The sequence below is a fragment of the Psammomys obesus genome, unplaced genomic scaffold (genome assembly GCF_907164565.1).
Source record: "Psammomys obesus unplaced genomic scaffold, mPsaObe1.curated_primary_1811, whole genome shotgun sequence".
In the NCBI taxonomy this organism is placed as follows: domain Eukaryota; kingdom Metazoa; phylum Chordata; class Mammalia; order Rodentia; family Muridae; genus Psammomys; species Psammomys obesus.
The window spans coordinates 8,795,561-8,823,246 of NW_026596134.1; the positions used below are offsets into that span (position 1 = coordinate 8,795,561).

The 27,686-nt window shown below is 45.2% G+C and overlaps 1 protein-coding gene across 5 annotated transcripts in view; it reads right to left on the reverse strand.

The window, feature by feature from the left end:
- Unc79 (unc-79 homolog, NALCN channel complex subunit) overlaps window positions 1-27,686 on the reverse strand; it is a 230,250-nt gene that overhangs the window by 102,285 nt on the left and 100,279 nt on the right. For all 5 annotated transcript variants that reach the window (XM_055592859.1, XM_055592860.1, XM_055592857.1 and 2 more), the window contains exons 10-18: window positions 27,163-27,203; window positions 24,776-24,804; window positions 15,141-15,370; window positions 13,251-13,422; window positions 11,435-11,665; window positions 6,500-6,690; window positions 5,835-5,958; window positions 4,206-4,346; window positions 2,004-2,225 (exon numbers count right to left, since the gene is read on the reverse strand). In XM_055592859.1, coding sequence (XP_055448834.1) covers window positions 2,004-2,225; window positions 4,206-4,346; window positions 5,835-5,958; window positions 6,500-6,690; window positions 11,435-11,665; window positions 13,251-13,422; window positions 15,141-15,370; window positions 24,776-24,804; window positions 27,163-27,203 — 1,381 coding nt within the window. The remainder of the gene's footprint in view (window positions 1-2,003; window positions 2,226-4,205; window positions 4,347-5,834; window positions 5,959-6,499; window positions 6,691-11,434; window positions 11,666-13,250; window positions 13,423-15,140; window positions 15,371-24,775; window positions 24,805-27,162; window positions 27,204-27,686) is intronic.

Sequence of the window (27,686 nt, forward strand, 5' to 3'; positions counted from 1 at the left end):
CCAAGGGACATTTTAACGATGTAAGTTTTGGAGACAGGCCCTTTCTATGGAGTCCTTGGAAATCCTGGAGCTCTGCCACACCCACTACAACACCTAGCTTACATTCCTTCCTTATGACTTGTTCTCACTGTTGTCCAGGTTAGTGTTGCTCAGCTATAAGTAGCTAGGACTGCAGAGGACTGAGCCACCATGCTTTTCAATTATTATTTTTATATTATGAACATACTTGATAAATTTTCCCTACATAATTGTTGAAAGTAATATTTCTTCATGTGCCTTGGCAAAGTAATCATGCAAATACAGATATATTTCTATACTTAATTCTGTAGCTAGCACTGGCTGGTTTAGGTTGAAATTGACATTTTATCTTTATTCAGCTTTGTAAGATGTGAACTCAAGTATTAAAGTTCTCCAAATACCATCAGCATCTTCTGTTTCATCCTATTACCTGTAACTAAAAATTACTTATTTCCAAAAAAAAAAAAAAAAAAAATGTGCGGCTCAAACCAACTCATATGGAAAAATAAAGCAAACTCTACTTGAAATACATTGTACAAAATAATTGGACTATATTATCACAAAAAAGGCATCATGAAAATGACTGCGGAACTGTTGCAGCTAATGGCTGAAGAGCTGGAGACACAGCTCAATGGTACAGAACCTTGTGAAGAGCCCTAACAGCAACATCACAGGGAGGAAGAGTCCCCATCTTACAAGCACAATGGCACCTGTCTGTAACATCAACACCTGAGGATGAGACAGGAGGATTGCTGCCAGTTCAAGGTCAGCTTAGTCTACATAATGATTACTAAGCCAGAAAGAGCTACAGAGTTAGATCATATTCCATAAAGAGAGAGAAACTAGAAACTAAGACAAACAACTGCATTAAGTAATCTTGAATTATTCCAGAACTAAAAAAAAACAGACTATGAGGGCTAGAGAGATGGCTCAGTGGTTAAAGGCACTGGCTGCTCTTCCAGAAAACCCAGGTTTGAACCCCAGTACAAAGTGGCTCCAAACCATCTGTAACTCCAGTTCTAGGGAACCTGATGCCCTATTTTGGCAACACACATGTAGGCAAAACCCTCATACACAATAAATAAATAAATAAACAAACAAACAAACGAACAAATAAATTCATACATAAAATTTAAAGATTTTAAATTAGGCTGAGTTTATCTTTTGTTTTCTATAAATATGGCATATCAATTCTAAAATGAAAATTTTCTATTTGATTTTGACAATGTATACTGTAGTTACTTTAAAAAATGTAATTTAAAAATACAATCTGGGAGCTGGAGAGATGGCTCAGCAGTTAAAAGCACTATCTGTTCTTCCAGAGGTCCTGAGTTCAATTCCCAGCAACCACATGGTGGCTCACAACCATCTATAGTGAGATCTGATGCCCTCTTCTGACATGCAGATAGAGCACTCATATATGTAAAATAAATAAATCTTAAAAAAATACACTCTGACGTGTGTAGAGACAGATACAATGTTTGCAACTTACTCTCAAAACAATTCATTAAGAAAACAGGGGCCATCGACATCTCAAAAACTCTAGAGAAGAGTGTTTGGGGATTCTTTGGACTATTCTCATAATTTTCTGCAAGTCCTAAATAATTTCAAATTTCTGAATTACAAAGAAATGTTCTTCAGCTTTTAAACTTCCCTCCAGAAATCAGTTTACAAAACATATCTAAATTATCCCCATCGCTACAAAAGTGTACCGCGACCTTCCGACAACAGCAGTAGCCAGCTCTCATCCAACTTATTCAACTAGAACAGTATTCCTAAAACTCAGATCCATTTTCACGTGTCAGCGACACTGCAGACAGCCACACAAGTCGCTTTTATACTCCTTAGACGATTCCCAAAGAGTCTGCAAAAGTCTTAAGTGACGCTGCCCCGAGTTGGTGAGAGCAGAGAGGCCTGCCCGCCAGACTGAATCCCTAGGGAGGGGTCCTTTGTCCCCAACTAAAGGAATCTCCTGCTTCCACTACCTGTTTTAGGAGAAGGTCAAACATGAGGATGAAACAATTTAGATTCATGTCGTCATCTTCGCAATCAAAATCAATAGTCCTTCCTCCCGGATGTCCAAAATTCTTGAAAGGGCTACGAAATGGACTCCTCATGGGACTCCGGAATGGACTCTGGAAGGGACTATGAAACGGACTCAACGTATTGTGCTGACCTCGGCGACCAGGGTCAGAGGCCACGCTCACCTGGAAGAAAACACAACAGCAAATGCAAATGACCTCATGACAGCGCCAAAGACTCTGTAAGTGTCATCTCAAGTATCTGGGGAGCCTAGGGAAGGCATTTCCTGCTGTCATACTGGCTTCCCACGGGCCTTTGTACCTCCAGACATGACATATCCCCACAACGCATGTCAACAAGACAGGAAAACGTCCACATTTTCCTACTAGCGGTCTGGAAATGAGTTGGAACCCTGGAGAACAAAGTCATCTGCCATCATTTTCATCCCACCAAATGCTGCCGTAAAAAACTGCAGCGGCTAGCTTTCGGGAAACAGGTTGAAAATGAGAAACTAGAAGGTAAAATATTTTAAGATAATTTTTAGAATTATCAAGGTAGATTTCTGGATCAGAAGGATTTTAGAACAGCCCCTGGGATTATGATGATCAGACCTTCATGAAGAGGTACAACGGACCTACCGTACTGGCTGTTCCCCGTGTCCCCACCCAAGGCCCTCACTGAACTCTTCTATTCTGTTCTCCACTGTGTCTCACCTGGCTCCTTTGCTGCCTGGTGTCCAGGTGGGTTCAGTCAATGGCAGGCACCAGAAGAACACCAAGGCTGCAGAGGCAAGAGGTAGGGAGATTTTCTTGCCACCTCTGCCTGCTCGGCAGTGCATCTGAGGCCATCTCTCTAGGGCGACCTCGCTCAACCACCTAGCGGAATGCCAGCTCCAGGATGGCTGCTAGAGTTCCTCATCCTTCAGCCCCTCAAGGACAGCGGCTTTTAACTGAGCCTTCATTCACAGCGGGAGCATTTTTGTCCTTGTTGCGCCTTTAACATTTTTCAGAACTCTACCAGCAGAATCCCCGTTGAAACTCCCCTTTTTACTGTGAGTGATCAAGGCTGTGGTGGAGCCCTGTCCAGCATATCATTCTAAACTCCTCTTTTATCTCCTAAGGACCATTTCTAGTAACCAGGGAACACCACAAATACTATTCAGTTCCGGATAAAAAGATCACCCCTCAGGAATACATGTCTCCAGTGTCACTTCACTGGATTGTAAAAATGAGGAGAGTGGGTCCTTACTCCTCTGGGATATTGTTCACTGGGAACATAGCATAGAATGAAGTGCCTGAGCTTGTTACGCAACCTTTGAGCTGCAAAAGGAAGAAAACAAGGCGGGCGGCTGGTTCCTGTCAGAGAGGCAAGCTAGGCAGGCAATGATCCCTCTCAAAAACAAAACAAAACAAAACAAAACAAAACAAAAAAAAACCAACCGCACTGAGTACAAGCTGTGACCGTGTGACCATGACCTCGTTAGGGTTTCTGATCCCAGATCTCAGTCGAATGGCTGTGGGAGCGTTCTGGGGGCAGGCTTGCCGTGCAGAGAGTTGAGACCTCAGGAACTGCTCATGGTCTGCGAGCATCCCTCCACCTGAAGGAAACTCCTTCAGGTCCTCCATGGACATGTTATAACTCGCACCAACAGTTCTACACTTTTCTCACCCACAAAGAGGCAATAAAGACCTGAGCTGATTCACAGACAAGGTGTGCCCCTGAAGTCTCCACTGATCGAATGTATATTCCCGAAACACAATGACAGGAACAAAGGCCAGTCACCCCAGCTCTTCCCTCAAGGAGAACTACTGTTCTGCCAGTAGCTAGAAAAGAATTCCTGTTCACCAGGAGGATACCCTGCCCCCAGCGGAAGAATGTAGGCAAAACAATTACTCTCTTGTTCTCTCAGTGGTAACAGGGGGCAAAATTAAATTTTAAAAAAAAGAAGAAGAAAATGAGAACAGTAAGTTACTGATTAAAGGCTACATGAAGTCTGTCTTTAACAAATGTTTTCCTATTTAACGTAATCAAAACGCTAATGGAACGGAACGTGATACAATCTTTCCGAAGAGATTTCTAATGATGCCACTTTCAAGGCCAGACTAGCTGGCGGAGGCTTCCCCGGCCTTAACAAGTAGGACAAGAACAGTCAGAGCAATAATTACCCTTCGAGACGCCATGTTCCCTGCCAGTTCATTGGCTCTTGATTTTCTTTGATTTGCCAATTCTTTGACAGAATTAACACCATCAGAAAACATACTTATCAAGAGTTGAAGTGGGACCGTGATATCTAACTCCGATAATACCTGAGGGAAAAAGCACATACCCCAGAACCCCCCACCAAAAAGAGTAAATTTTCAAACTCAGAAAACAAAATTTAATATTTTCTTTAAGTACACTACTGAAAATAAGGACACTTAGCATACACATATGAACACAGTCATCTTCAAACTTTTCACACCAAGGAAATCAGTTATCTTTGGAATTTCCATTTCCCCTCCCCACTGTCCGCTAAGCTGTTGTGTTCTTTCCAGCGTCTGCCTTAACTCTGTGTTCTCTCTATGCACGCACTGTGGAACTGTTTCCCTGAGCTTACAACCTCTGCAGCAGTCGCCCCGGCCCACCCCCACTCTGGCTGATTGTGAAGATGATGTTGTCTTGCTCTCCGGTACAAGCTCATGTCCTCACGGGATAAATACCCCTCATCTGCAGTGAACATTCACACAGAATGAACCCACCCTCCGTTCCTCTTAGAACTTTCCTCAGGGCTTTCTGAGGAACCTACTTTCCTCCCATTGTCCATTGCTCAGAGGGATAAAAACAAAACAAAACAAAACAACCAAACAAAAACATGTTTCTAACCCTGGCCCTATCGAGTGTATATTACAAGTGTTTCCACGGCTAATTATGTTGAGTCCATTTTGAGGCCTTATCTGGTCTGGTCTCTTCAATGGTGAGGCCAGTACTTTGATGCCTTTCTTTGCAGCACCTGCCTTCAGGGCAGCACAGAAGGCCCCGAGTTCAGTCCCCAGCACCACAAAAAGCAAACTTAAATAAGTATCTGTAATCATCATTAAACAGTAAATCTGCCCCCATTTTGTGAAACTGCCTAAACTTCCTGGGAGGTATTCCATTTCATATCTTTTTAAACTGAGTGCTCACTAAATAAAATGTATATCCAAATGCTAGGACGAAAGGCTGGGGAGGGAAGTAAAGTTAAAAATAGGATGTGGTCCCTGAACTTGAGGGGTCTGCGAGCAGATGGAAAACAAAACAAAAAAAAAATCGTATTAGAAAAGACAGAATTCACAAAGAGAATCTGTCCGATGCTGCAGGAAGGAATAGTGATCTGGGTAGACAGACAGCTACAGAAAACCTGAGAGGAGGTAATTTGTGAGACAGCCTTTAAAGGTTAAGCCTGTGCCCATTGATGGCGACAGAAGAGGCAGTCATCCAGGCTGAGCGGACTGCATGAACCATCCTCTCTGTAAGTGCTTCTCAGTCTTTCCAAGTAAAGGCAATTTCTCTGAACCCTGGACACCTAGTCAAATGCAAGGCCTGAAAGGCCCTACAAATTTGGTAATATTACCAAATATATTTACATTTATTCAATACAGCTATAGCTACATGTATCTAAATTTTAACCACTTAATCTCACACGTGTGACATCAGTTTACAGCAAACTTTCATAAATACAAGGGTTTGGGGTCTCTGTGAAAACCTTCCCCTTTCTCCTAGGCATCTAAAGCTCAGCAGCTAACAGACACCTCAGAACGGTGGCATGGTTCACTTACATGAAGCCAGAGTAGCGCTTGCTCCTGCACAGTGGATGGATATCCGGTAAAGCGACAGCTAATAAAACCAAACATCTCTTCCATGGAAAATGGCAGAGGACACAGCTCTATGTCAAACATTTTGCTGGAAAGCAAAGCAACAAAAGTTAAATGACCAATGGACACACACCAAAAGCTACTGTTGCCACCGAAGTATTTCTAACTATAACCTCGAAGAGCTAAGGCCTTTAGATTAATTACTGTGTGTAATTAATCACCAGGCATTCACGTCTTTCACTACTGTTAGAGGAGAGTTTCCATCATTAAACGGAAAAGATCTTATGGTTGTTCATTCCCATCTGAGGCTTAACAGAAGGAACTACCCCAGCATCTAAAGACATCTCCCTTCACGCTTCCCCAACCTACCCTATCCACCACACCTGAAAATAAGGAAAAGGACCAACATGTATTTATTACTCTATAGGAACAAGTCCTTTTCTGGAAAGATTCAAATCACCTTAGCTCAGTCTCTGGTGGTGTCTCATCTGAGTGCTTTGCCTTGCTCCACGGGACAGTTAGATGTGAAGATTATACAAGATGCTTAGCAGAGTGCCTGGCACGTAGCACATGCTCCGTGAGTATTATGTATCGCTACAGTTAGTGACTTCCTTAAACTACTTACCCACCTTAATACTTCCCTGAATTCCTTTAGCTGGTTATCAGGGACTTCTGTCCGGATGGCTTCCAGCCATTCGGGCATCACACACTCCCACACAGACTGGCTGATCACGTTGTAAGGGATCAGGCAGAGGATCCTGTTGAGACCCTCCTTCAACTGAGTCACCGTGCTACAGGACTTGTCCCAGTATCCGCCAACCTGACAAAGGCAAAAGAACAAATCATACTCCTCACAATTGTATTCAAGGAGTAGGCCTACCACAAGTCCATGTCACTGGCCAAGAGTCTTCAGAGGAAGATCTGTGAGAATCTTTGTGTCACCATTCAGATGGATCAGTGAATACAGAAGTCTCTCTGTGGGAAGATGCTGAGTCCTTCCGGGAAATGCCTAATAGTGGTACAACTGGGTCAAACTGTAATTCTATTTCTAGTTGTTGAGAAGCCTCCAGACAGAATTCCAAAGAGGCTACATTAACTTTCACTCCCACAAACAGGGCATGAGGATTCCCTTTCCCCACATCCATGTCAGCATTTGTTGCCACTTATATTCCTGATGATCGCCATTCTGACTGGTGTGAGGGTCAAGTTTTTGGAAGGGTGGGGTGGTTGGAGGTCAAAGACAAGGTTTCTCTGTATAATCCTGGCTGCCCCTGGAACTCTCTCTGTAGACCGAGCTGGCCTGAAACTCACAGAAATCCATCTGCCTCTGCCTCCCAAGTGCTGGAACTAAGGCTATGCGCCACCACTACCAAATCTTAAAAAGGTTTAAATCTGAATTTCCATAATGACTGAGGATGTTGAACACTTTTTAAAGTGTTTACTGGCCATTTGTGTTTCTTCTTTGGAGAACTTTCTGCTAAGCTCCATCACCACCACCACCACCACCATCATCATCATCATCATCATCATCATCATCGGGTAGGTATGATATTGATCACAGACTGAATTTGAACTATTCTGCCATGGACTTCCAGAGCCCATGAGAGCCGTAATCCCAAAGTTGCTCTCCTACTGTAGTGAACAGCAATGACTAGCATGCATTTGCTCTTGCCTGCAGGGAGACACTCTCTACAGCCACACTCTGCCTTGCAGGTTTTTCTTAATGGACAGCACAGTGGTACAGAATACTATTTTTTCCCTACTCTTCACATCCCGCCACAGTCTTTTTTCTTAAAAAGAAGTTTTAAAAGTGGTTAAATCAATGAATTAAAAAGGATTCATTTGTGGGGCCAAGGGATGTAATTCAGTGACAGAGCCTTTGCCTAGCATGCATGATACCCTGGGTTCAATTCTCAACACCAGAAGAAAAGGAAAAAACAAACAAACAAACAAACAGACATCTTTAAAAAAAAACTAATCAAGAGAGTATTTTAATTTATAAGTTTAAATTGTTTAAACTGTTATTAAAGATTCTATATTCTACTTACTAGAACAAAATTAATAAAGAGTTGACTGCTCCTGAATCTTTACCTTGTAATATGAACTGTGGAAATCTTTTTTATTTTTATTTTTTTTAATAGAGGATCAACAAGCAGTTGCATCAAGAGAGGGCTCTGGGAAGGATCTCATTAAGGGATTATTATTCCTCCCAGCTCCTTAATATGCCTTCGGGTGAATCAGCCTCCACACCCTTTTGTACAAGAAGCTACTGTCATTTTGCCCATTTTGCCATCAGTTACTGTTTCTGATTTCTTTCCTTTGTGTATAGTGTATGGCTACGGGAGTGTGTATGGTCTGTGTAGCTCTATGTGGTATGCATCCAGAGGGAGATGTCAGGCTCTGTCACTCTCTGCCTTACTCCTGAGACGAGGTCTCTCGCTGAACCTGGTGCAATGCTGACGGCCAGTAAGACCCAGCAATCCTCTTGTCCCCTCTATCCACCCCAAGTCCTGGGATGACAGGTGGCATACGTGGCCACATGTGGCTTTTCATGTGAGTCCTGATGATTTGAACTTCAGCCCTCGTGTCTGCAGGGCCAAGCTCTCTTACCACTTAGCCATCCCATGATCTGTCTCTAAATTTTCTCCCACACCCCTGGCCCAGCACCAACAGAGAACTAAATTCAGTTGTTCACATTCTTATTAAAATTGGCTAGTCTTGGGATGACAAGATGACTCAGCAAAGATGCCTGCTTCCATGCCTAATGACCCGACTTCCATCTCCCAGACCAACATAGTAAAAGAAGAGAAAGGACCTCGGACAGGTTGTCCCCTGACTCCCACATTCACGTCATTGCATGCACATCCCCCGCCCTGCCAAGCGATAAACAAATAAATGAAAGTTGGGTTTTTGTTTTGTTTTGTTTTGTTTTTAAGAATTGGGTAATATTGCCCCAAGGCCTAGAAGCTAAAGCTGGATGACTTCAGCTTCAAAGGACTTAATCACAGCAGTTCAAGCCCCTTAGGAAATTCACCAAATACCCACGACATTTGTGCTGCGTGTGGGAGATGAGTGTCACAGTGACGCTAACATCTTCGCTTCACTAACGTCTAGAAATCTCCACCTCTGGCTTCTAGGCCTCAGAAACAAGGTCTGCAATCTATCCAGCCATGGAGCTCTGCTTCTTCAGCTCTACCCTTCTTCCCCTTTGTGGGCTCCTTATCTCGTAAGTTCTTATGAAAGCATCTTTGCACACAGCCCACGTGGCATCTTTGTTACAGGTGAAATTTCGAGGGAGGTCATGAAGAAAGAGATACGGGGTTACTAAGATTCCAAATTGCTAAGAGACCTGTTTAAAGGTGAAACCGCTTGAGCTAAATGTGTTTGAACTTTTCCTATCTGCCTAAAGCAGAGGAGTTTGAAAATGCACATCCATTTAGTCCCACTGAAGAGAGTGTTCTGAGCCATTCTAGAAAGTCACTTGCTCTTGGCTTCAAAAAGCCAAAGCCATGTTGAGTTTGGTGTGGAAGTCTTAAATCTCTGACTGTTCAGGGAGTCCTCCTTCGTTATTCTCATCAATAAGCCTTCTCTGCTGATCTGTCTATCATTGGTTACCTTGTAGGACCCGCTTTGGGAAAGGGAGATTTTTACTGACAACCTAACATCTTATCTGTCATAATCACACCAGACCAGTCTTCTAACACTCTAAGAGAAAAAAAAAACAGGAAGCATACCAACACGAAGCGTTCAAGCAACTTGAAAACCGTCAGACTTATAAAAATGCAATTTTCTGAAGGAGTCAGTAGGGGGCACCAGAGAAAAGAGGAGCAGATCCTAGCTCCACAATGGCTCAGCCATCTGAATCCTGGAATCGAAGATGGCCTGTATTCTGACTTAGCGTCAGATGGCACGTTTCAGCACCGTTCTAAACTGAAATTTTTCTCAAGGTCTTTTTGAAGGGAAAAAAAAAATCACAAATAAAAAAAAAATCTAGAAGATACTTTGAAAACAAAATCATTTATTGCTGCCAAAAACTGATTCTGAGCCTCCACCTTTCCGGTCAGGCACAAATTGTATTGTAATGAAGAAATATGGGGCCTTCCCCGCTGAGCATCTACAACTAGTGATATGGAGAGGTAGCAAGAGAAGAGGCATAAAGACACCTGCCCTCCAACACACAGAGAGGGGATCCTGGCAGTCGGAGGAACCGTGCTTGGCATTTGAAATGGCGCAGTGTGGACTTCCTCTGTTACTGGATGATAGGTATCCTGTGCTGCTGAAATGAGTCAATTCAAGCCAAATTAAAGTACATAAAGGCAGGTTTGTTGGGGGGCAGTTCTGGGGCGGGTTCACTGACCTCACAGGAGGTCAGGGAAGTTGCCATGCAGAGAGAGACAGAGAAGGGAGGGAGAGCAGAGAGACAAAGGGCATGCACAGAGAAAGAGGAGAGAGACAGATGGGGGTGGTGGAGAACCAAAATGTCTGGATTATTTAGTAAAGAACCCCTTGAGGAAAGGAAGCCCAGCTCCTGGGCTGGAAAGTTCAGGGTGGAGGGTGGGGTATGACAGCCTTGTAAAGGTGGTGACTGAGGGGTGCTGGGAAAACCTGGAGGCCAGGTCCACTTTGGTTTAAATGGGCACCTCAGCCACTTGTCCTGGGTCTGAAGCCCAACACTGGAATCTGCAGTGGGAAGCTGATTTAGAACAACTGGAGTGGATGGGGATTCCCAACAAGTCAGGCCTGTCCACTCATCCCAGAAAACAAGTAATGATTGAAAACAAGAAACGGATTTGGTATCCAGAAGTGCACAGGAAGCCACAGAGAGTCTCTTCACTGGCCATAGGGCAGGCAAGAACTGAGCCCTCAAACCCCATGGAGACCATTCCTTTTCTTTCTTCCTTTCTTTCTTCCTTCCTTCCCTTCCTTCCTTCCTTCCTTCCTTCCTTCCTTCCTTCCTTCCTTCCTTCCTTCCTTCCTTTCTTTTTTGTCTATTTTATATATATGAGTGCTCTATCTGCATATACACCTGCACGCCAGAAGAGGGCATCAGATCACATTATAGATATACATGGTTGCTGGGAATTGAACTCAGAACCTCTGGAAGAGCAGATGGTGCTCTTAACCGCTGAGCCGTCTCTCCAGCTCCTCCTTTTCTTTCTTAAGAAAAACAAGCAACACTAAAAAATGAGCATATACTTAAGTCATTACACTTTAAAATCCCATCGTGCCATTCTTTCCCATACCAAACAAAGGCCAAAAACAGTCCATCACCAAAGATGCACACACTGCAATGATGGCCCTTGTTTTTTTGTTTGTTTGTTTGGATTTGGGTTTTGGATTTTTGAGGCAAGGTGGCCTGGCACTCACAGTGTATATTCTAAACCACCATGGACCTCGTAGCAATCCTCCTGCCTCAGACTCCTATATTTGGGGTTTACAGGTATATACCACCAAACCCAGGTAAACTATCGTTGGCTCTTGGTACAGAGAGAGGGACAGTAAAAGGTAGCACTTCCCACAAGCCCTGCCCCACAGCAAGGTCCAGAGAGGCAGCCTTCACTTACCCTGGCAAACTCCATGGGTTTGGGAAGAAGGCACATGACCATGACATCAAATCGGACGTCACACACTGTCTTTAACCACTTGGTAACAAACTGAGGCTTCAGCTTTTCCACCAAGCTTCCAACTTCATCATCCATCATGTACGCCGTGGAGTGAAACCACTGAAATACCATGGCCACCAGCCGGGCCAGGCTCTCCGTGGGCGTGTTCTCGCTGGGCGTGCAGAGGCTCACCTGCAGGAGGGCAGAACAGAGCTCGCTCAGGCTCCACCCAGCTCCACGGAATTCTTACAAGTAGATCTAAAGACTCCCCCCAAAAAAGATGGGGGTCCAGGTGATGTATTCAAAACCAGCAATGTTACAAACGATTCTCATCTAGTTAGAACTATTGTCCTCTCTGAAGGAGTGGGTGGATTGCCACAGTAACATCCCCTAGGCATCTGATAAGCATTGCTTTCCTATTGTAACACCATTATGTAACCTGAACTAGAAAAAAAATTATTTTCCAAAAGATTAAGTCGATAAGGTAAATATTTCATTAATATCTTCAATTAAAATTTTTCATATATATTTCAGTTCTCAAAAGATCAGATTCGGGTAAAAAAATGCATCAGTAATAATTCTGATATCCTAGTGCCCCTCCCAACTCACCATATTACAAGTAATTTTTAAACAATACTCTATCCATTCTGAAACAACAGTTTATTGAGCACTTGGCAGGGTCCAAGAATACAAAGTTAATTAATTAATTGATTGATTAAAGCATTGCCCCTGCCTTCAAAGAGTTTCCACCAATAGGAGTCACTGCGTTCCTATATAATAAGTCCTTGGAAGTAAGACATGGGGAAATCAACAATTAATTTCCAATTTGTCAGTATTTTCTTTTTTTTTTTTTTCCCCCAAGAAACTGTGTGCAAGCATAGAAGAGAATGATCACTATGGAGACATAATCCTTGTCTCCAGCAGGCAAGAAAAAAAGAAAAAAAAAAAAAAAAGGCCTGCATTGCTGCAGAACGGGCTTATTCAGCTGGGTCTTTGCGGTGTTTGGTCTCCAGTGGGTGAGTGGTACCGCTGACTCAAATGAGCATAACCATGCAGTCGCCAGCAGCCTGACTATGACTCCTCTGGTGTACATAGACCCCCAGAACCATGCAAAAGGCTCCCTGTGTACATAAGCGCTAAGATATACATCTTCTGTGCCTCCTACTGAACCCAGTACTTGAGAGCCTGCACTAGCCACTCTGCCCTTGCGTCTTGGGAGGGAGGTGAGCTCCAGTCGGGCAAGGCCTTGGCACTGTGAGCCTCGCTGCCTCCTTGTCCATTAAAATCAAATGGGGGCGGGGGGGGGCAGCCCTGACAATTATAAAACCAAAACGTTGGTCCCCTCTGAAAAACCTTAAAGACGTTCTGCATCCCGGAGTATCACTTATTCTGACAAAATCTCCTTGTTTGCACACAAACAAACAGGCGGATCCATCCCAGTAAATCAGCTTCATCTTTAATAGGTAATAAAATTGCATGCGTACCAAAAAAATTGGTTGTAAAAGGAATTTCTTTATAATTAAAAAAAAAAAGAAAGAAAGAAAGAAAATCTCCCAGGATTCTGGAGACGGATCTGGACAGGGCGACTCTCTAAAAGCGTTCTCGGATAAAATACCAAGCAACCCAGAGTGGAGGGGTCTACCCCGGGGTCTACCACCCTGGTCCAAAGGTTAATTCTTCACTATTGCTCTCTCCTCTCAGGAGAGCAGGAGCGCATCAGACACAGCGTGGGAGCGACACGGAGGAGGGCAGAGAGCGGCTGGCGGCTTTTCCTTACTAAGAACCAGATTCCGAACTGGCTGAGCAGCCTCTGGTCGTGCTTGTCGTCGTCCTTGTTATCAAAGTCGGTGTTGTCCAGCGAGTGGTGGGAGGAAGAGAGGCCCAGCTGCCGCCGGCGGTTCAGTTCGTGCTCCCGCTGCTCCGCGTGGAACTCCGCTTCCTTCAGTAAGCTGCCAGAAAGGAGAGGTCAAGTAAGACGGTGCAGAGGGCGTCCCGGATCGCATCCCAGACTGCAGCCCTATCGGGGGAGCGTGGGCCTGGTGGGCAGGGGAGCACTACGACCACCCTCTTCTAAGTCCGTGTTATTTACCCAGAAACCCTAGCCTCCTTTTCTTGCTACTTCAGAGTCCCCACCTCAAAGACAAGCCAACAGTCTCCTTTCGCCCGTCGATCATAAGCACGTTGACACGATGCCTCTTCCCTCAGGCTGCCCAACCACCCCAAGAAGCCGAGGCAGTGACGCCTCTCTGAGCTCGCTAAGCAAGCAGCAGATAAAAAGTCATACTCACTAATGCTGGCAAGAGATTAGCAAAAACAAGCAGCCGCGTAAGGACGGTCGGCCAGTGTAAGCTGACACTCGGGCTTTCAGAAGCAGCCTGCTAACATACTGAGAAAATATTTAAACCCTTTGACTAGCTGGCCCACACCGAGGCTGCGTATGAAAAACACTTATGTGTAAAATATTTTTTTAAAAAGTTAATAAAACATTTTTAAATAAAGGCATATAAATATAGGATGTCAGAGGAAAACTATATAACTCAGGGTGTGTTACAGTGTGTGAGTTGGGGGTGCGGGTATGTACACTTTCGTGTGCGCCTGCAAAGGACAGAGAAGGACACTGGGCGTCTTCCTGCATTGCTCCCTGCCTGGTTCCTATTTGGAGAAATCCTGCTAACCTGGAAGTTGGCAGTGCTTAGGCCGACAGGCCAGCACACTCTCGGCCTCCCCCTGTCTCACTCCCAGCGGTGCCATTACAGGCGTATGTGGCCACACCCAGCCTTTCACGTGGGTTCTGGGTTCTGGGATTCAAACTCAGGTCCTCACGCTTGCCCAGCAAATGCTCTTACCCACTGAGCCAGCTTCCCAGCCACCCTGCCCCCTCCCCCCGGGGGGTTTCATATGTGGACTAGGAAGTGATAAATACAAAACTTCCGCACAACTTGGAAAGAACAGATTGAACAGCAGCTCAAGAACGGTAGATTCACTGTGATTATGATCACATAAATAAACCATACATGGGAAACAACTAGGTAACGTCGGAAACTGTACGGTTGCATTTTGATGTTTGTTTTCTGTAAAACTATTTGGTAATCACTGCAATCCTCTCATGGTTTGTCACTGGTGGAAGAGAAAAGTAGAAGAGACAGGGTCTCCTTTTAAAATGTGCGTTTAAGGTATTTAATTTTTAATGATCTTGTGACTCTGGACTGAGAAGAGCCAGTCTGGAGGATGTGGGATGAAACGCTGCGTTCTCCCTCGTCTCACAGAACCCCTGGCCGTCTGAGCTCCTCTGCTTTGCAGTTCGCCTCAGCCCTGCGCCCCCTGGACCCCTGCCCCTCTTCTGGCCCGCCTCCTAGCTAATACCGCTCACATCCTGGCTTTGATGGGAGCCTCCCCTCCACCACCCTAACACCCACTCCTCTGCCCGCTGCTACCCTGCACTCAGCAGAGCCCACCACAGTTAACAGCCCCCGTTTCTCTAGTCCCTGCTTAGGTAACTGAAGGACACTTGTGTCTCTCTTGCACGTAACTGACGTGCAATCAAAATATTTCTCGAATTCTTAAATTGAACTAAACCACCGTCATGGCACCACTACAGAGAGCATGAGACACGGGGGTGGGTCTGAACATCTCGGTGCGCGCCGAGTTCGAAGCCGCCCATGGTTACCTGATCACCGCCTCCACAGCGCAGACCAGCTCCTCCGCCCCGCACTCCCGGGTGTTGATGGGGGGCGGAGAGGTCTGGTAGAGGTGGGTCTCTGAGGTAGCCCCCACCTCGCTACTGTGGTGGTTCGAGTGGCACCTCTTGCAGTACCGAACAGGCCTGTTTCCGTGACGCCCGCAGCACCCCGCGGAAAAGCAGGTGACTACGGCCCTTCTGACATGGGAGCTGCAGTTCTGGAAGCAGAGAAGAGCCAATTAGAGGTGGCTTCTGAGACAAAGTCAGATTAAAAACCCCGGAGCAAATGGAACCTCGAGGGGCCACCGGAAGTGGCCGGGTTTCCAAAATGCAGGGCCTGGTCTAGCCACTCCGAGGTGTTTTATTCTAGTGGGAAGGGTAGACATGGTCTAGAAAGCAATGGAACTGTGTTAGAAAGCTGGATTGTTTGAATTTTTTTTTTTTTTTGAGCAGAAATTAAAAAAAAAACAAAACAAAACCCTAGAACCATAATGCAGAGAATGTACATCACAGCACCCCAGAGTCAGGAAGGAAGGATTTCAACTTCCAGAATAAATAAGCCCTTTAAAAATTAGTTTATCTACGGCTCAGAGTGGATTGCCCCTGCAGTTCGTCTGTCCTCGGCATTCAAGGACAGGGGGAGGTTATGCTAGGCTGGGCTGATGGCCCCAGAGCTGGGCCATCCCCACTCCCACCACTTTTCTCTGCAGGCTTAAGGAGCACACACCACAAGGACACACCAAGGCACAGCTAGACCTGGTCACAGAACTGGCCACTGACATCAACCACAGCAGAGGGATCAACGGACGAAGTGATGCGAATGAGAAAAGCTGCACAGCAGAACAGAGATGCCATTACATTTCAGGGGGGAAATTGTTAGCATTGTCCTGGCCAGACAGGACGCAGCAGAGTGAGGCGGCATCTATGGGAAGCAATCTGAAGAGCTTTGAGGGAGCCGGGAGAACCTGACACCGTTAGACAAACCCCATAAGCTTGATAGATATGAACACCTCAAGGGGAAATAATACCCTGGGCTTCATCAACTCAGAGTTTGTGAAGAGCGGGGAACCCTCCTGACAGAAACCCCAGGGGAGTTAGAAAGAAAGGCACAAACCGTCCATCAACACATCATTGCTGCCAATGGGAACTATACTATCTCAGTTCTTTCGGTACAAGGCCACTGACTTTGGACACTAGTGTTAGCAAAATCTTATTTTCTGACAAGACAAACTCAGGCCAATACACCATCAAAGCAAGATGGGAGTATTTACGTCTTTACACTTTCCACAGTTGCAGCTCGTCCAACAGACAGCAACTGTGTGTTTATTGTCATGGAGTTTAAAACATTTCTAACATGTTCTTACTAATTTTTTTAATAAGTCGTCAAGATGCCTTGTGGCGCTTCTATTAACATTTCTGGTGGTGTTCCTCTGCTTTCGGCATCTGAGGCAGCGCTGACTTGTGCCTGTTTATGGATGCCATAGAGCGCTATCCAAGGAGCTAACAGCCCTCGCCCTCCTCAGAGCAGCTGGGACCCTCTGAAGGCGATCCTCATGGTCAGGCCTGTTGACTGCTGATATTCCCTCCTAGAAGGAGGGATATGGAGGATCACTAGACCCTTGCCCGAAATTTCATCCACTGTCTCTAGCCAGCTACAGGCAATTCTTCTCTGGCTTCATGACCTCAGAAAATGCTAGAGTACAGAGGGTGTGGAATATTTACTGAAGAGGGAACTCCATCCAGAGGGAAGTTCGCACTCCTGTCATGGTTAGATGTTCTAGTGGCTCAGCTGCCTTGGAGGTCACCCGTGCTCCTTAAAGTGACCTCTCACCCATCTCTGTATGTAAGGCTTTTGAGGGAACGGTACTTGGGTCTGTTGTGGGTACCCTGTCTAGGGAGAGGAAACATCTGTGCTTCCCTGGGGAAAGTTCACACAATGAACCTTTCTCTTTCAGACGCTGAGTTTCTGAGTTTCGCTTCCATTCATTCTTACTGGTTTCGGGCTCCTCCTGCTCACCCTCCAATCAACGTGGCTCTCCCAGCAGAGCAGTATTGCTCCGTATATATTCTTAGTGACCTTAGTGACCTCCCCTTAGAGCTGCTGCTGTGACCTCTACGTTTATTCCAACACTCACCCCCAAATTCCCACGTTGAAATCTTAACCCCCACATGATAACGTTAGGAGGCAGAGCCGGTGGGAGGTGAGCAAGTCATGAGGACAGAAATGGAAAGGGGCTTAGAGAAAAAGCCCGCTACGAAAATATGCCACAAGATGCCATGTTTGCTGAGCAGGCCTTCCCAGACGTCAAATTTACCAATGCCTTGATCTTGGACTCCCCGATAAACGTGTGTTGTATGCAGTTGCCTAATCTATGACATTATGTAGCAACCAAAATGGGCTAAGGCAATTCTAATTAGTTTTATGTTCCTTTGGGTTTTCCACTGTTACATAAATAATGAGCCGTGGGTGGGATCCCATCATTACCCATAACACAGTCCTGCGGTTTAAGGCAAGCTATTTACCCACTCTGCTTTCAACTGCCCCAATAATCCCCAGATCTCAGCATCATTTTTGAATTTTTTGACATTTTGCTGTAGTTTTATTGTTGTTGTATGTACAAGAAAGAACACTTCATTCGCCATGATTATGTCGGCTTAGTGTGAGAATTTTCTGTGGTTCACATAGAACGTAACAAATGTGCTTGGATACACAGAGGAATAAAAATATGCTCACTGTCTCTCCAAACATTCAGCTGTATAAACAGCACAGACATCAGGCTGAATCGATAGGTACAGGGGCATCTTGAGGAGCAACAATAGGAATTGTAAACATCCAGTAAACACCTGCTGTAATGCTAAATCCTCAGGTAAGTGCCTAGCTGTATGGGCTATTGTGAAGAACTGATTGCCACCTTCTTTTTCCTGTCTCTCTCCTGTGGTCAAACACAGACAGATGGTGACACTTGGGCATGCCTGAGACCAGATTCTACTCTCCAGAGGCCTTCTAGCTTAATCTATTAATAAGGAGCCTTTCCTCCATTCTGTTAAGTCTAAGATGGTGTTGTGGGCTTGCTTTTGAGTGGGGCAGATGTGATGGTTGGCGTGTGACTCCTGAGCATCTCTTCAAGAGGCTTTGCCTATCCCACTCTGATGGAACACCGTTACCTCGGGAACCTCAATACACAGCATTCGGGAGGGTGTTCAGACACCTACTATCTGGGCCATTCTGGATAAGCCAGCTGCGGCCACAGGCACAACAACACGAAAGCAACCTTCAGCTATTTTTCAAACAACTGTGTTTCCACGCATGGGACCAGGCAAAACCAGAAGGCTTGCCCAGTCAACTGTAGGCCAAATTACCAGGCCACTATGTGTTGTGGACAAGTAAGTAGGCATCATACAAAGATGTTATGTTTTGCTGGGCCTTAGCCAAGATGAAAATTAACTCCACACGTGGGATGCAGGCATAACACACACTGAGAAAGTGGGGCTGGTGCTGGAGCCAGGCAGGAGGCGGGATCTAGAAAAGCAGCCAAGAGCTAAATGGTGCAAGATGGAGGAGGCTGGGAAGGTAAAGGAAGGAACTGTCTTTGAAAGCTAGAAAAGAGGTGAGCTAGATGTGATCTTCACAATAGAGTGCATAGTCGTGAGCAAGGCCCTGGGCTCCATCCCCAGCAAGGCAAAGAGAGGGAAAGGAGAACCGGGAGTAGAAGGGAGGGAGGAACAGAGGGGAAAGGGGAAGGACGGAAGAGAGGGAAGGGATGCAGGAGGGAGTTCTATTTTGCAGGAGTGAAGCACCCAGGATAACTGCCAGCCTGCAGTAACTCAAAGGGGACAAGGCCGCCTAATGAGTTGGAGGGTGTGACTGAGGACAATACCCAGGCAGCACGGTGAAAGGGCCAATTCATCTGTATTAACCGCACCTGGTAGGCTAGGAGAGGACAGAAGCAACCTAGCAGGGACAGCTTCATTTGGAAAGGAGGTGCTGGAGAAAACACATGGCAACCAAGGACCGGGCATCGAAAGTAAGGTGGAAGGAGCAGATGAATGTATGAAATACCCCTTAGAAAACCCTAAAACCATCACAGAACTGGCTTTTTCTATTTTCCCCTGCTGCATGATAAACTACTCAGAACCTCAGCCGTTTGGCTGTGTGCCTGGATTTTCCAAGTTAGAGATTCTCACAGGACACCACCAAGATGTCTCTGCTCTGCTCTGTGATAGTTAGGGACTAAAATGCAATGACTCAAATTGCTGGGAAGCAGAAACATTGCTGCCGGGAGGTCTTCTTCATCCATGGTGCTGGCTGGGAAAACTGAAGGATGGGCTCAACTGGGCCCTCTGTCTAGAGCATCTATGTCTGTCCTTTCCATATGCTTTGATGGATCCATTCATTTTACATTGGTATGACAAAAAAAAAAAAATGACTCCAGATATAAAGAAAAGATTGTTCTTTTAGCTTCATATTATGGAGGTTCAAGGGCATGGCAGAGGCTGGGCTCTAATGAGGACTTCCTGATAGATGGTTTCCAAATGAGAGAAGTGCTTGTGGGGGGTGGGGAGGAGGCAGAGCACACTGTAAGCCAGAGATCAGGGTCAGGTTTGGTCTTCTGTAACAACCCACTTTGTGGGAACTCACTAGGGTTCTCTGAGACCTATGAAGAGCTAATTCAATCTGTCCGGAGCGATCTCCCATGAAGCCCAACATCTTAATTATTGCCACTTTTGGGAACAAACTTCTAACACATGAGCCTTGGAAGACAGGCTACACCCTAACCACAGCGCTTGAGTTCTCACAGCACATGGGAATTTTCTAGAGGGACACTCTGAAAGTATGTGATCAAGAGGGACCAGGAGTAAGATGTGTGGCCTTCTGTGACCCAGCCTAAGTCACACAGAGCCACTTCTGCTACCTGAAAAGAGTCACTCGTTCCCAGCCCAGGGGAGGAAGCACCGGCTCTGCTTCTCGCTGAGAGCAGAATCAAAGAATGGCATTCTCACCAGGGCATTCCTGCTCCTTCTTGCACGAAACACACTCCCCTTTCAAGGAACCCCTCAAAGACTCACTGTGACCACTTCCCCAGACATCACAAGTGGCCCTCTCTGTCACACACTGTTCGAGTCTTCACCAGATAATCCAGGTCCATCACAAATACCCCTCCCTGCCACAGATGTGAGGTCACTGCGAATTTGGAAGAGAATTGTGTGCCTGGCAGCATGGGGCTACCACGACAGACCGTCCACACGGAGTGGCTGGCTGTGTAAGCCAAAAGACATGGTTCATGGGAGTGAAATGGGCCTTGTGGAGGACTTAGAGGAAACAAACAAACAAGCAAACAAATAAAAAAAAAAAAAAGGATTTTGATGGCAGGAGAAAGGGACACAGCAGTAAAATGTTTGGCCATGATGCTGCCCTGGCGGTGGGAAGCAGGAAAGGGGGACTAGGGGACTTAGGGTCTACTGAAGAATTTTTGTGTGGAGTTAGAGGGGCCACCCAAGTGTTTCTTGTTGGGGAGCGGTGGTGTGTGAGATAGCTCAGTGGGTCAAGGGCTTGCTATCCAAGAGTCTGATGCTGAGAAGTTTTGTAAAAGCTGGTATAATGATTTATGTCCACAAGACCCAGAACTGGGGGTGGCAGGGAGACAATGGACACTGGCGTCTCACTGGCCAGCAAGTCTAGCTGAAACCACAAACACCAGATTCACTGAGAGTCTGCCTCAAAACACAAGGTGGACAGTGATGGAGAAAGACACCTAATGTCGGTCTTTGGCCTTCACATGCATGCGCACAGATAAGCACAGTTATGCACACACACACACACACACACACACACACACACACACACATACATTCCACACACAAAAAGTAACCATGAGAGGAAAAGTGAACAAATAAACTAATTCTATTTACAACTAGGGTTTAAGAAGGAAATATTGAACCCAGGACACTCTTCTCAGTCAGTGATTTAAGCTTCTCAAGGCTCTCGGGTAAACACTAAATTCAGGGCCCTCTTCAGGAAAATGTGGTCTCAGGGGAAAGATGATGATGGGGTTAGGTACAAAGCCATTTATTAAGATTTGGAATGGAGTAGGTTACATCACAGGCTCTTTTAGGCAGACAAAGACCTGGGGATTCTGAGGGCGCACACCAACCATCGTCACTGCTAAATAATAACGTGCTGAGACTGGGAGGGTTAGTTCCCAGAAGCCTCACAGAGAGTTCAAGGGATAGCAGGGCCTGTCTCAGAGAGCTGCACATCTAACTTGCGCTTAATGGAAGGGGTTTGCAGTGGCCACATAAAAGCCATACTGTTTCTCATGGACTCTGTTGGGGTGGAAGGGGGCCCATGATAAAGATGCTCTCAGGCTTGTATGATTCTGAGAGCAAATGGCAGGATGCTAAATCTACTAATTCTGGAGCCTGCTAATTCCTGGCTAATTCTATGTCAACCTGACACAAGCTAGAGTCATCTGAAAGTTGAGAGAACGCCTCCATAAGATCTGGCTGTACAGCATTTTCTTAATCAGTTATTGATGGGGAGAGCCCAGTCCATTGGGGGGGAGGGGACATCCCCAGGCTAGTGGTCCTGGGTTCTTTAAGAAAGCAGGCTATGCAAGCCAGTTAGCAGCACCCTCCATGGCCTCTGTATCAGCTCTTGTCTCCAGGTTCCTGCTCAGTTTGAGTTTCTCTCCTGACTCCCTTTGGTGATGAACAGAAGTGTAAGCCAAATAAACCCTTTCCTCCCCAACTTAAGACAACTTGGTACCAGGATTGTAGGGTCTTTCTATGATAGACCTGACCCTGTTGTCTAGGGGAGGATTGTGGAGGACTTTGGAACTTTGTGGAAGAAAAAGCCACTGAATGTTCAATGCTTAGTGAGCTATTCCATAGGAGCCTGGAAGATAAGAATGTTGAGCACAATGCAGACCGTAGAAGACTGGCTTATGAAGTTTTGGGGGGAGGTTTAAAGACTATCGGAGCCATTTTGTTATTTTGAGTTTAAGACTCTGTGGTTCTGGTTGGCAGGGGCTGAAGAATCAGTGGCAATTAACAAGTTATCAGAACTACTAAAGTGAAGCCTTTGCTTCACTGGGCTATTTGATGCTGGTTGGCTGGAGCTGAGAACTTAGCAATGATTAAGAAGAAACCAGCATCACTGAGGTGAAATCTTCTGGGAAGTGTTTGCCGAGAGTCAGCACACAGAATCATGTTCCAGAAGTGCACAACGTTGTAACTTGTACTGGCGGCCACTCTTGGTAGTATAAGAGCCACTCGGGTGCTGCTGGTTTTAAAGGCATGAAGGGGTCGTGGAGAGCAGCTGAGGCTTGGCACTGTGAGAAGCCAGGAGAGGCCATTGGTGGAGGTTCAGCCTCGGTGGTAGTTGAAGACTGAGGATTGAAGGGGTCAAACACAGAAGTTGAGGCTTGGCACCATGAAGAGAGCCTCGGAGAGGCTGTCGGTGAAAGTGCAGCTCAGTGGCAGCAGAAGACCCCCGCGCTTTGAAGGTGCCAGAGCTGTGAGACAGCCCCCAAGAGCAGCAGCAGCCGTTGAACGGAGCCTGTCCAAGCTTGGAAGACATGTTGTGTGTGCTACGGAGGGCAGGGTTGGAGACTGACCCAAGCCCTTTGGAAGTGGTTAGATCACGAGTGGATCCAGACATTGCACATTGCACTATTCACGCGGTTGGGAGTTTGGTTTTGGTTTCATCTGGTTGTACTGTGCCCTGAGTCTTCCCTCTTGAAGTAAAGTATTTAACTTATTTTGGATTTTCCTGAAGCCCACAGCTAAGAGACTGAATTTTTAAGGAGATTTTGGGTTTTAAAAGAGACTTTGGAGTTTTTTAAGTAGTCTGAATTTTAAAGTGTTTGAATTTGCAAAGACTTCGGGGCTTTTAACGTTTGTAAAATGTTTTATGTTGTGATGTTGATGTTAATTTGTGATCTTGAGGCTGAATAAGAAAGGAAAGGTTATGGCTTAACAGTGATATATTTGTGTCTCAAGTTGACAAGGGGTCAGTTGTCCTATCTGATTTTATGTCAACATGACTCAATTAGAGTCATTTGCAAGGGGGTGGGAGGAGCATTAATTGAGAAAATGCCTCCATAAGATCCAGCTCTAGGACATTTCTTAACTAGTGACTGATGGGGGAGGGCCCAGGTCATTGTGGGTGCTGTCATCTTTGGGATGGTGGTCCCAGGTTCTTTAAGAAAGCAGGCTGAATGAGCCATGAGGAGCAAGCCCGTAAGCAGCACCCATCCATAATCTCTGCATCAGCTCCTGCCTCCATGTTCCTGCCCTGTTTAAGTTCCTGACCTGGTTTTCTGTGCTGATGAACAGCTAGTTGGAAGTGTAAGCTGAATAAACCCTTTCTTCCACAACTTGGTTTTTGGTCATGGTGTTTCATCAAAGCAACAATAACCCTAATTAAGACAGTGCTTTAAACTCTTAGTTTCCTACATGCTGTGCTGATCTTCAGGTTGGTTTACCCAGTGCCATGCAGCAGAACTGATATTGTGTGACCTCTGAGCTTCAGTCACAGTGGGACTTGCAACCTCCTTTCTGGCTCTTTCAAAACCCTGCTGCCTGTGCACAAGCCCAGCCCAGCCTGCCAGAGGTTGAGCCTTCTCGTGGGAAGTGGAAGGTCCAGCTGCCTCTGTCATTTGAACCATTCAGCCAACCCAACTGAGGTCCCATATATAACACGTGATGCTCAGACCATCCGTTATCAGCCAGTCATCATCCTTCCCATTACACACCCCCTGACTTCCCCACCCCGTACCAACAACAACCTCGTGTAAGAGCATAAAGCAGCCCAGGGGAGTTCATTAGCCAAACTGCCAAACAAAATTGCAATCAAATAATTGATTATTGCTGGCAACAACTACATTTCAGGAAGGTTTGCTATATAACAGTAAATAACCAAAACAGCCTTCAAAGGTGAAACTCATGATCAATCTCCAAAAAAAGTTTAAATGGATTATATATGGTGCAAATAAGCAAGAAAGAATAGAGGGACCAGAATCCAAGTTCCTCAACCAACAGGTCAAAACTTTTGTCATAATACCATCCTGTTTCCTCTTAGTTTTTCAACTGCTAAAAAATAGAGGGAAATGGAATGGAATGGCCCAAAGAAACTATGCAAAATAGCAAAAGGAAGTTTTAGCAGAGGAATAGCTAAATATATCATTCTACTTCCACCTAAACAAATATTTTCTACATATAGTAGATCTGGGCATATTTTTGACTTATATTAAACTGTATGCATTGAGACAATAAGACAATAAAGTTTTTAGCACATCCTTCCCTAAAATTAAATCACATGAATTGCATCATCACCTGCACCTCTTTGTGATTAGGCTCTTCCCCAGAGCTGCACATTTGCTTCATTTCAGAGCACTGAACAAAGACACTGAGCATCTAATGACGAGCAAAAGCAGCCAAGGATGTGAAGACCATGTGGACATCACAATCTCACATGCGTACACGCTCCCTCTCCTCCTTCACAAACACACTGCTGTGTGCACAGTGGGAAACCATGGTGCAGAAATGAGGCAGATGTCAACAGATGAGTTTACACACAAACACAGGAAATCATGCCCATCACACAGATGGTTTTCTCTTACCTTTTTCTGACATATAGCAGATATTTCAGCTGTAAGGGGAAGGTACACAAAATATCAACAAAGCAAGAGAGCCCATTTTAAATAAGGGCAACCATGAAGGGTAATAAAAAAAATACAGTCTTAGTGATGTAAACCAATCATCAAAAAGTTTTGGATTTGCCTCATAAATTGTCATCTATATTTATTGGCCTCTGTTTTCCCTCAAAAGCATAATAAAGCTCTTTCTTGATCTTTCAATAGTGTTCAGGTTTTACGGCCTGCCGTATTTATGTCTCGTACTCTCACATCTAATCTAACCTTCTCAAATATGTTAAGGAAACCGGTCAGGTTGAGCCGTACAACAGCTTTGACCTCATTGTTTGGTGGACAGTAACACTCAGAAGACTTACACAAGATCACAGAAAGGATCCGTGCCGAAGCCATGAGAGCAGCTAAGGGCTCTGGGCTCCCTGTCTGCTGCTCTTTCCATGACCCTGATGTGCAGTGATGGGCGGTGCTTAGCACATCACCATGAGACGGTCTGAAAGGTCAAGACTATAGGAAACACTTACCTTGGTTTGCTCTGACTTGAGCTATCAGTCTTAACTAATGTAAAGCAGCCTGTGGTTACTTATGAAAAATTTCTTCTTAAACATAAGTAGACCCATTGGAGCAAGGCTGACAAACTGCTTTCTACTAATGAGACTGACTTTAATGAATGCATAAGAATTCTATGCAGTTGCCATATCAAGTGTTTCCGTGGAAACTGGTATCTTGAGAGTAGTTCAAGGTAATTTTTCCGAGAATCTATCACAAATTCCCTTAAAATAGTAAGGCCCCACGAAATGGACTGACACTTTATTTATAGAATGGTCTGTGTTACACTAACTCAAAAGATTAAAGGAGGGTGTTTTCCAGGCCCTGCCTATAAATTAGGAATTAATGTATACCAAAATCAGTAAAAAATCGGCATTTAGAACTTTTATAACCCCTTGATCACCTACTGTGTGCATTACATAACCCAATGTTTATGGCAGGTAAAGAACCAAAAGCTATTATCAGTTCTTCCACAGGCACACATCAACCAAACACAGTGGGCAGAATTCAGAATCATGTCTGATATTTAACATGTATTAGTATCTTAGAAACCGAACACTGACTCATGCTCCCGTAGAGCCAGCTACTCAGGAGGGAAGAGGCTGCTTGAGCTGGGAGATTAAGCCCTATCTAGGCAATACAACATGATCCTGTCTGTTAGGGAGACAAACAAATGAAAACAAAACCAAAGAAAAACCAGCTGGCCAGGGTGAGACAGGCCTGCTTTCTCAGAACTCAGGAGGAAGAGGCAGAAAAACCCAGGGCTCCACACCAGCCTGAGCAAAAAGAAAGGAACAGGCATTGAACCTGACTGTCCAATAGCAGAGCTCCAGAGGCTCCCTAGAAAAGTGGCCTGATTTAAAGGGGCAAAATGTGCCTCTGTCTATACTGCAAGCCCAATCTTCCTACAGATAGAGTAAATTTTCAAAATGTCCCTTAAAAAGAAATGGAGGCTGAAATGGAGCATTGCTCTGTCTTACAGGTGACTCTCAGGATATATTGCTCTCTCTTAAAGTTGAGATAACCTAATACTAACAGTTGGATTTCAAAAAGGCAGCATAATTTAAGTTAAAAGAAGAGGCCGTGGCCCTTGTGAGCATCAGGCCTCTCCTGCACATGCCTTTACTACCTGTGTTTGTGGTCTCCGTCCTTGCTGTGTCCTTGAGGGGAGTCAGTACGCCTCCAGCTTCCCCACCTGAGTCCCTTCTCAGCTTTCCTGAGCACTTTCGCTTTTCGATGAAGCCCCGATAAGCAGGCTGGAATACCCACATTTCCGGGTGCACCTTATCGACTTCTAGCACACAGCTCCCAGGCCCTAATAGGCTTCAAGGAGAACCACAAACCTTATCATTTCATTAAAAAGCATTAGATATACTTCGTCCTCATCTTATTGATTGGGAGACAGGCTCTCAGAGCAATTAAAGAACACCCTCTCACCCCAAAATAACAGAGCCAGGAAAGGTAGCAGAGAAAAGACCATTGTTCCCTTTCTGACCTGCCTCAACAACGTGGCAGCATCCGTTCTGCACACTGCAAACTCCTCAAGACACAACTCAGCAGGCTTTAGTCATACATAACGCTAATTGTAATAGCTAACCCTTAATTTTTCGCAGAATTGAAAGCTCCTTCCCTGGTTATTAAGTGTTTAGGCATATTATAAGCAAGACATTGATAGAACGCCTCAGGTCAGTGAATATTCCTAAAATATAAGGCTTGGTTGCTGTCTTCATAAAATAGTACAAAAGGAGATAAATCAACCATGTCATTAGTCATGATTACTCATTTTTCATCCTTTCCGGAGAAAGCCTTACCTTGTGGCAGGAGAACATCAATCAGCCACTCGCTGTGGTCCCTAGGAAGAAAAATGAAATTGGTTTCTGAGCTTCCCTGGAATGTTCCTTTTGCGCACGCATGTCTGTGATACACTACTGATCAAAGCTTTTCATAGGAACTGTAATTAAGAGCACTATCACAATAAGCTTCTAAGGCATCTAATGCATCCCAACCAATCTATAAATTACAGGCATTTCTTCAGATTCTGCTGTTTTTAGATGATGTTTTCCAGATGTTATTTATACCAACCAAAACACGGGGCAATGTGCACAAAGCTAGTGAGACCATGAAACTAACAAGGACAAAAACCGCTGGAGCGAAGACACTGTTAGGAAACTACATTGAGCTTTCTTTCTCCGCAGCCTTCTTAGAGGAGCTATTTCAAAAATCAGAGGTGCTCCACTGCATGGAATTGCCTTCTTGTGTCCTCTAAACACAAATGTGGCAGCTTTTCAAAGCTGAAATCGCCCAAGCAACAAAGCAAAGCCTGACGGGAAAGTTG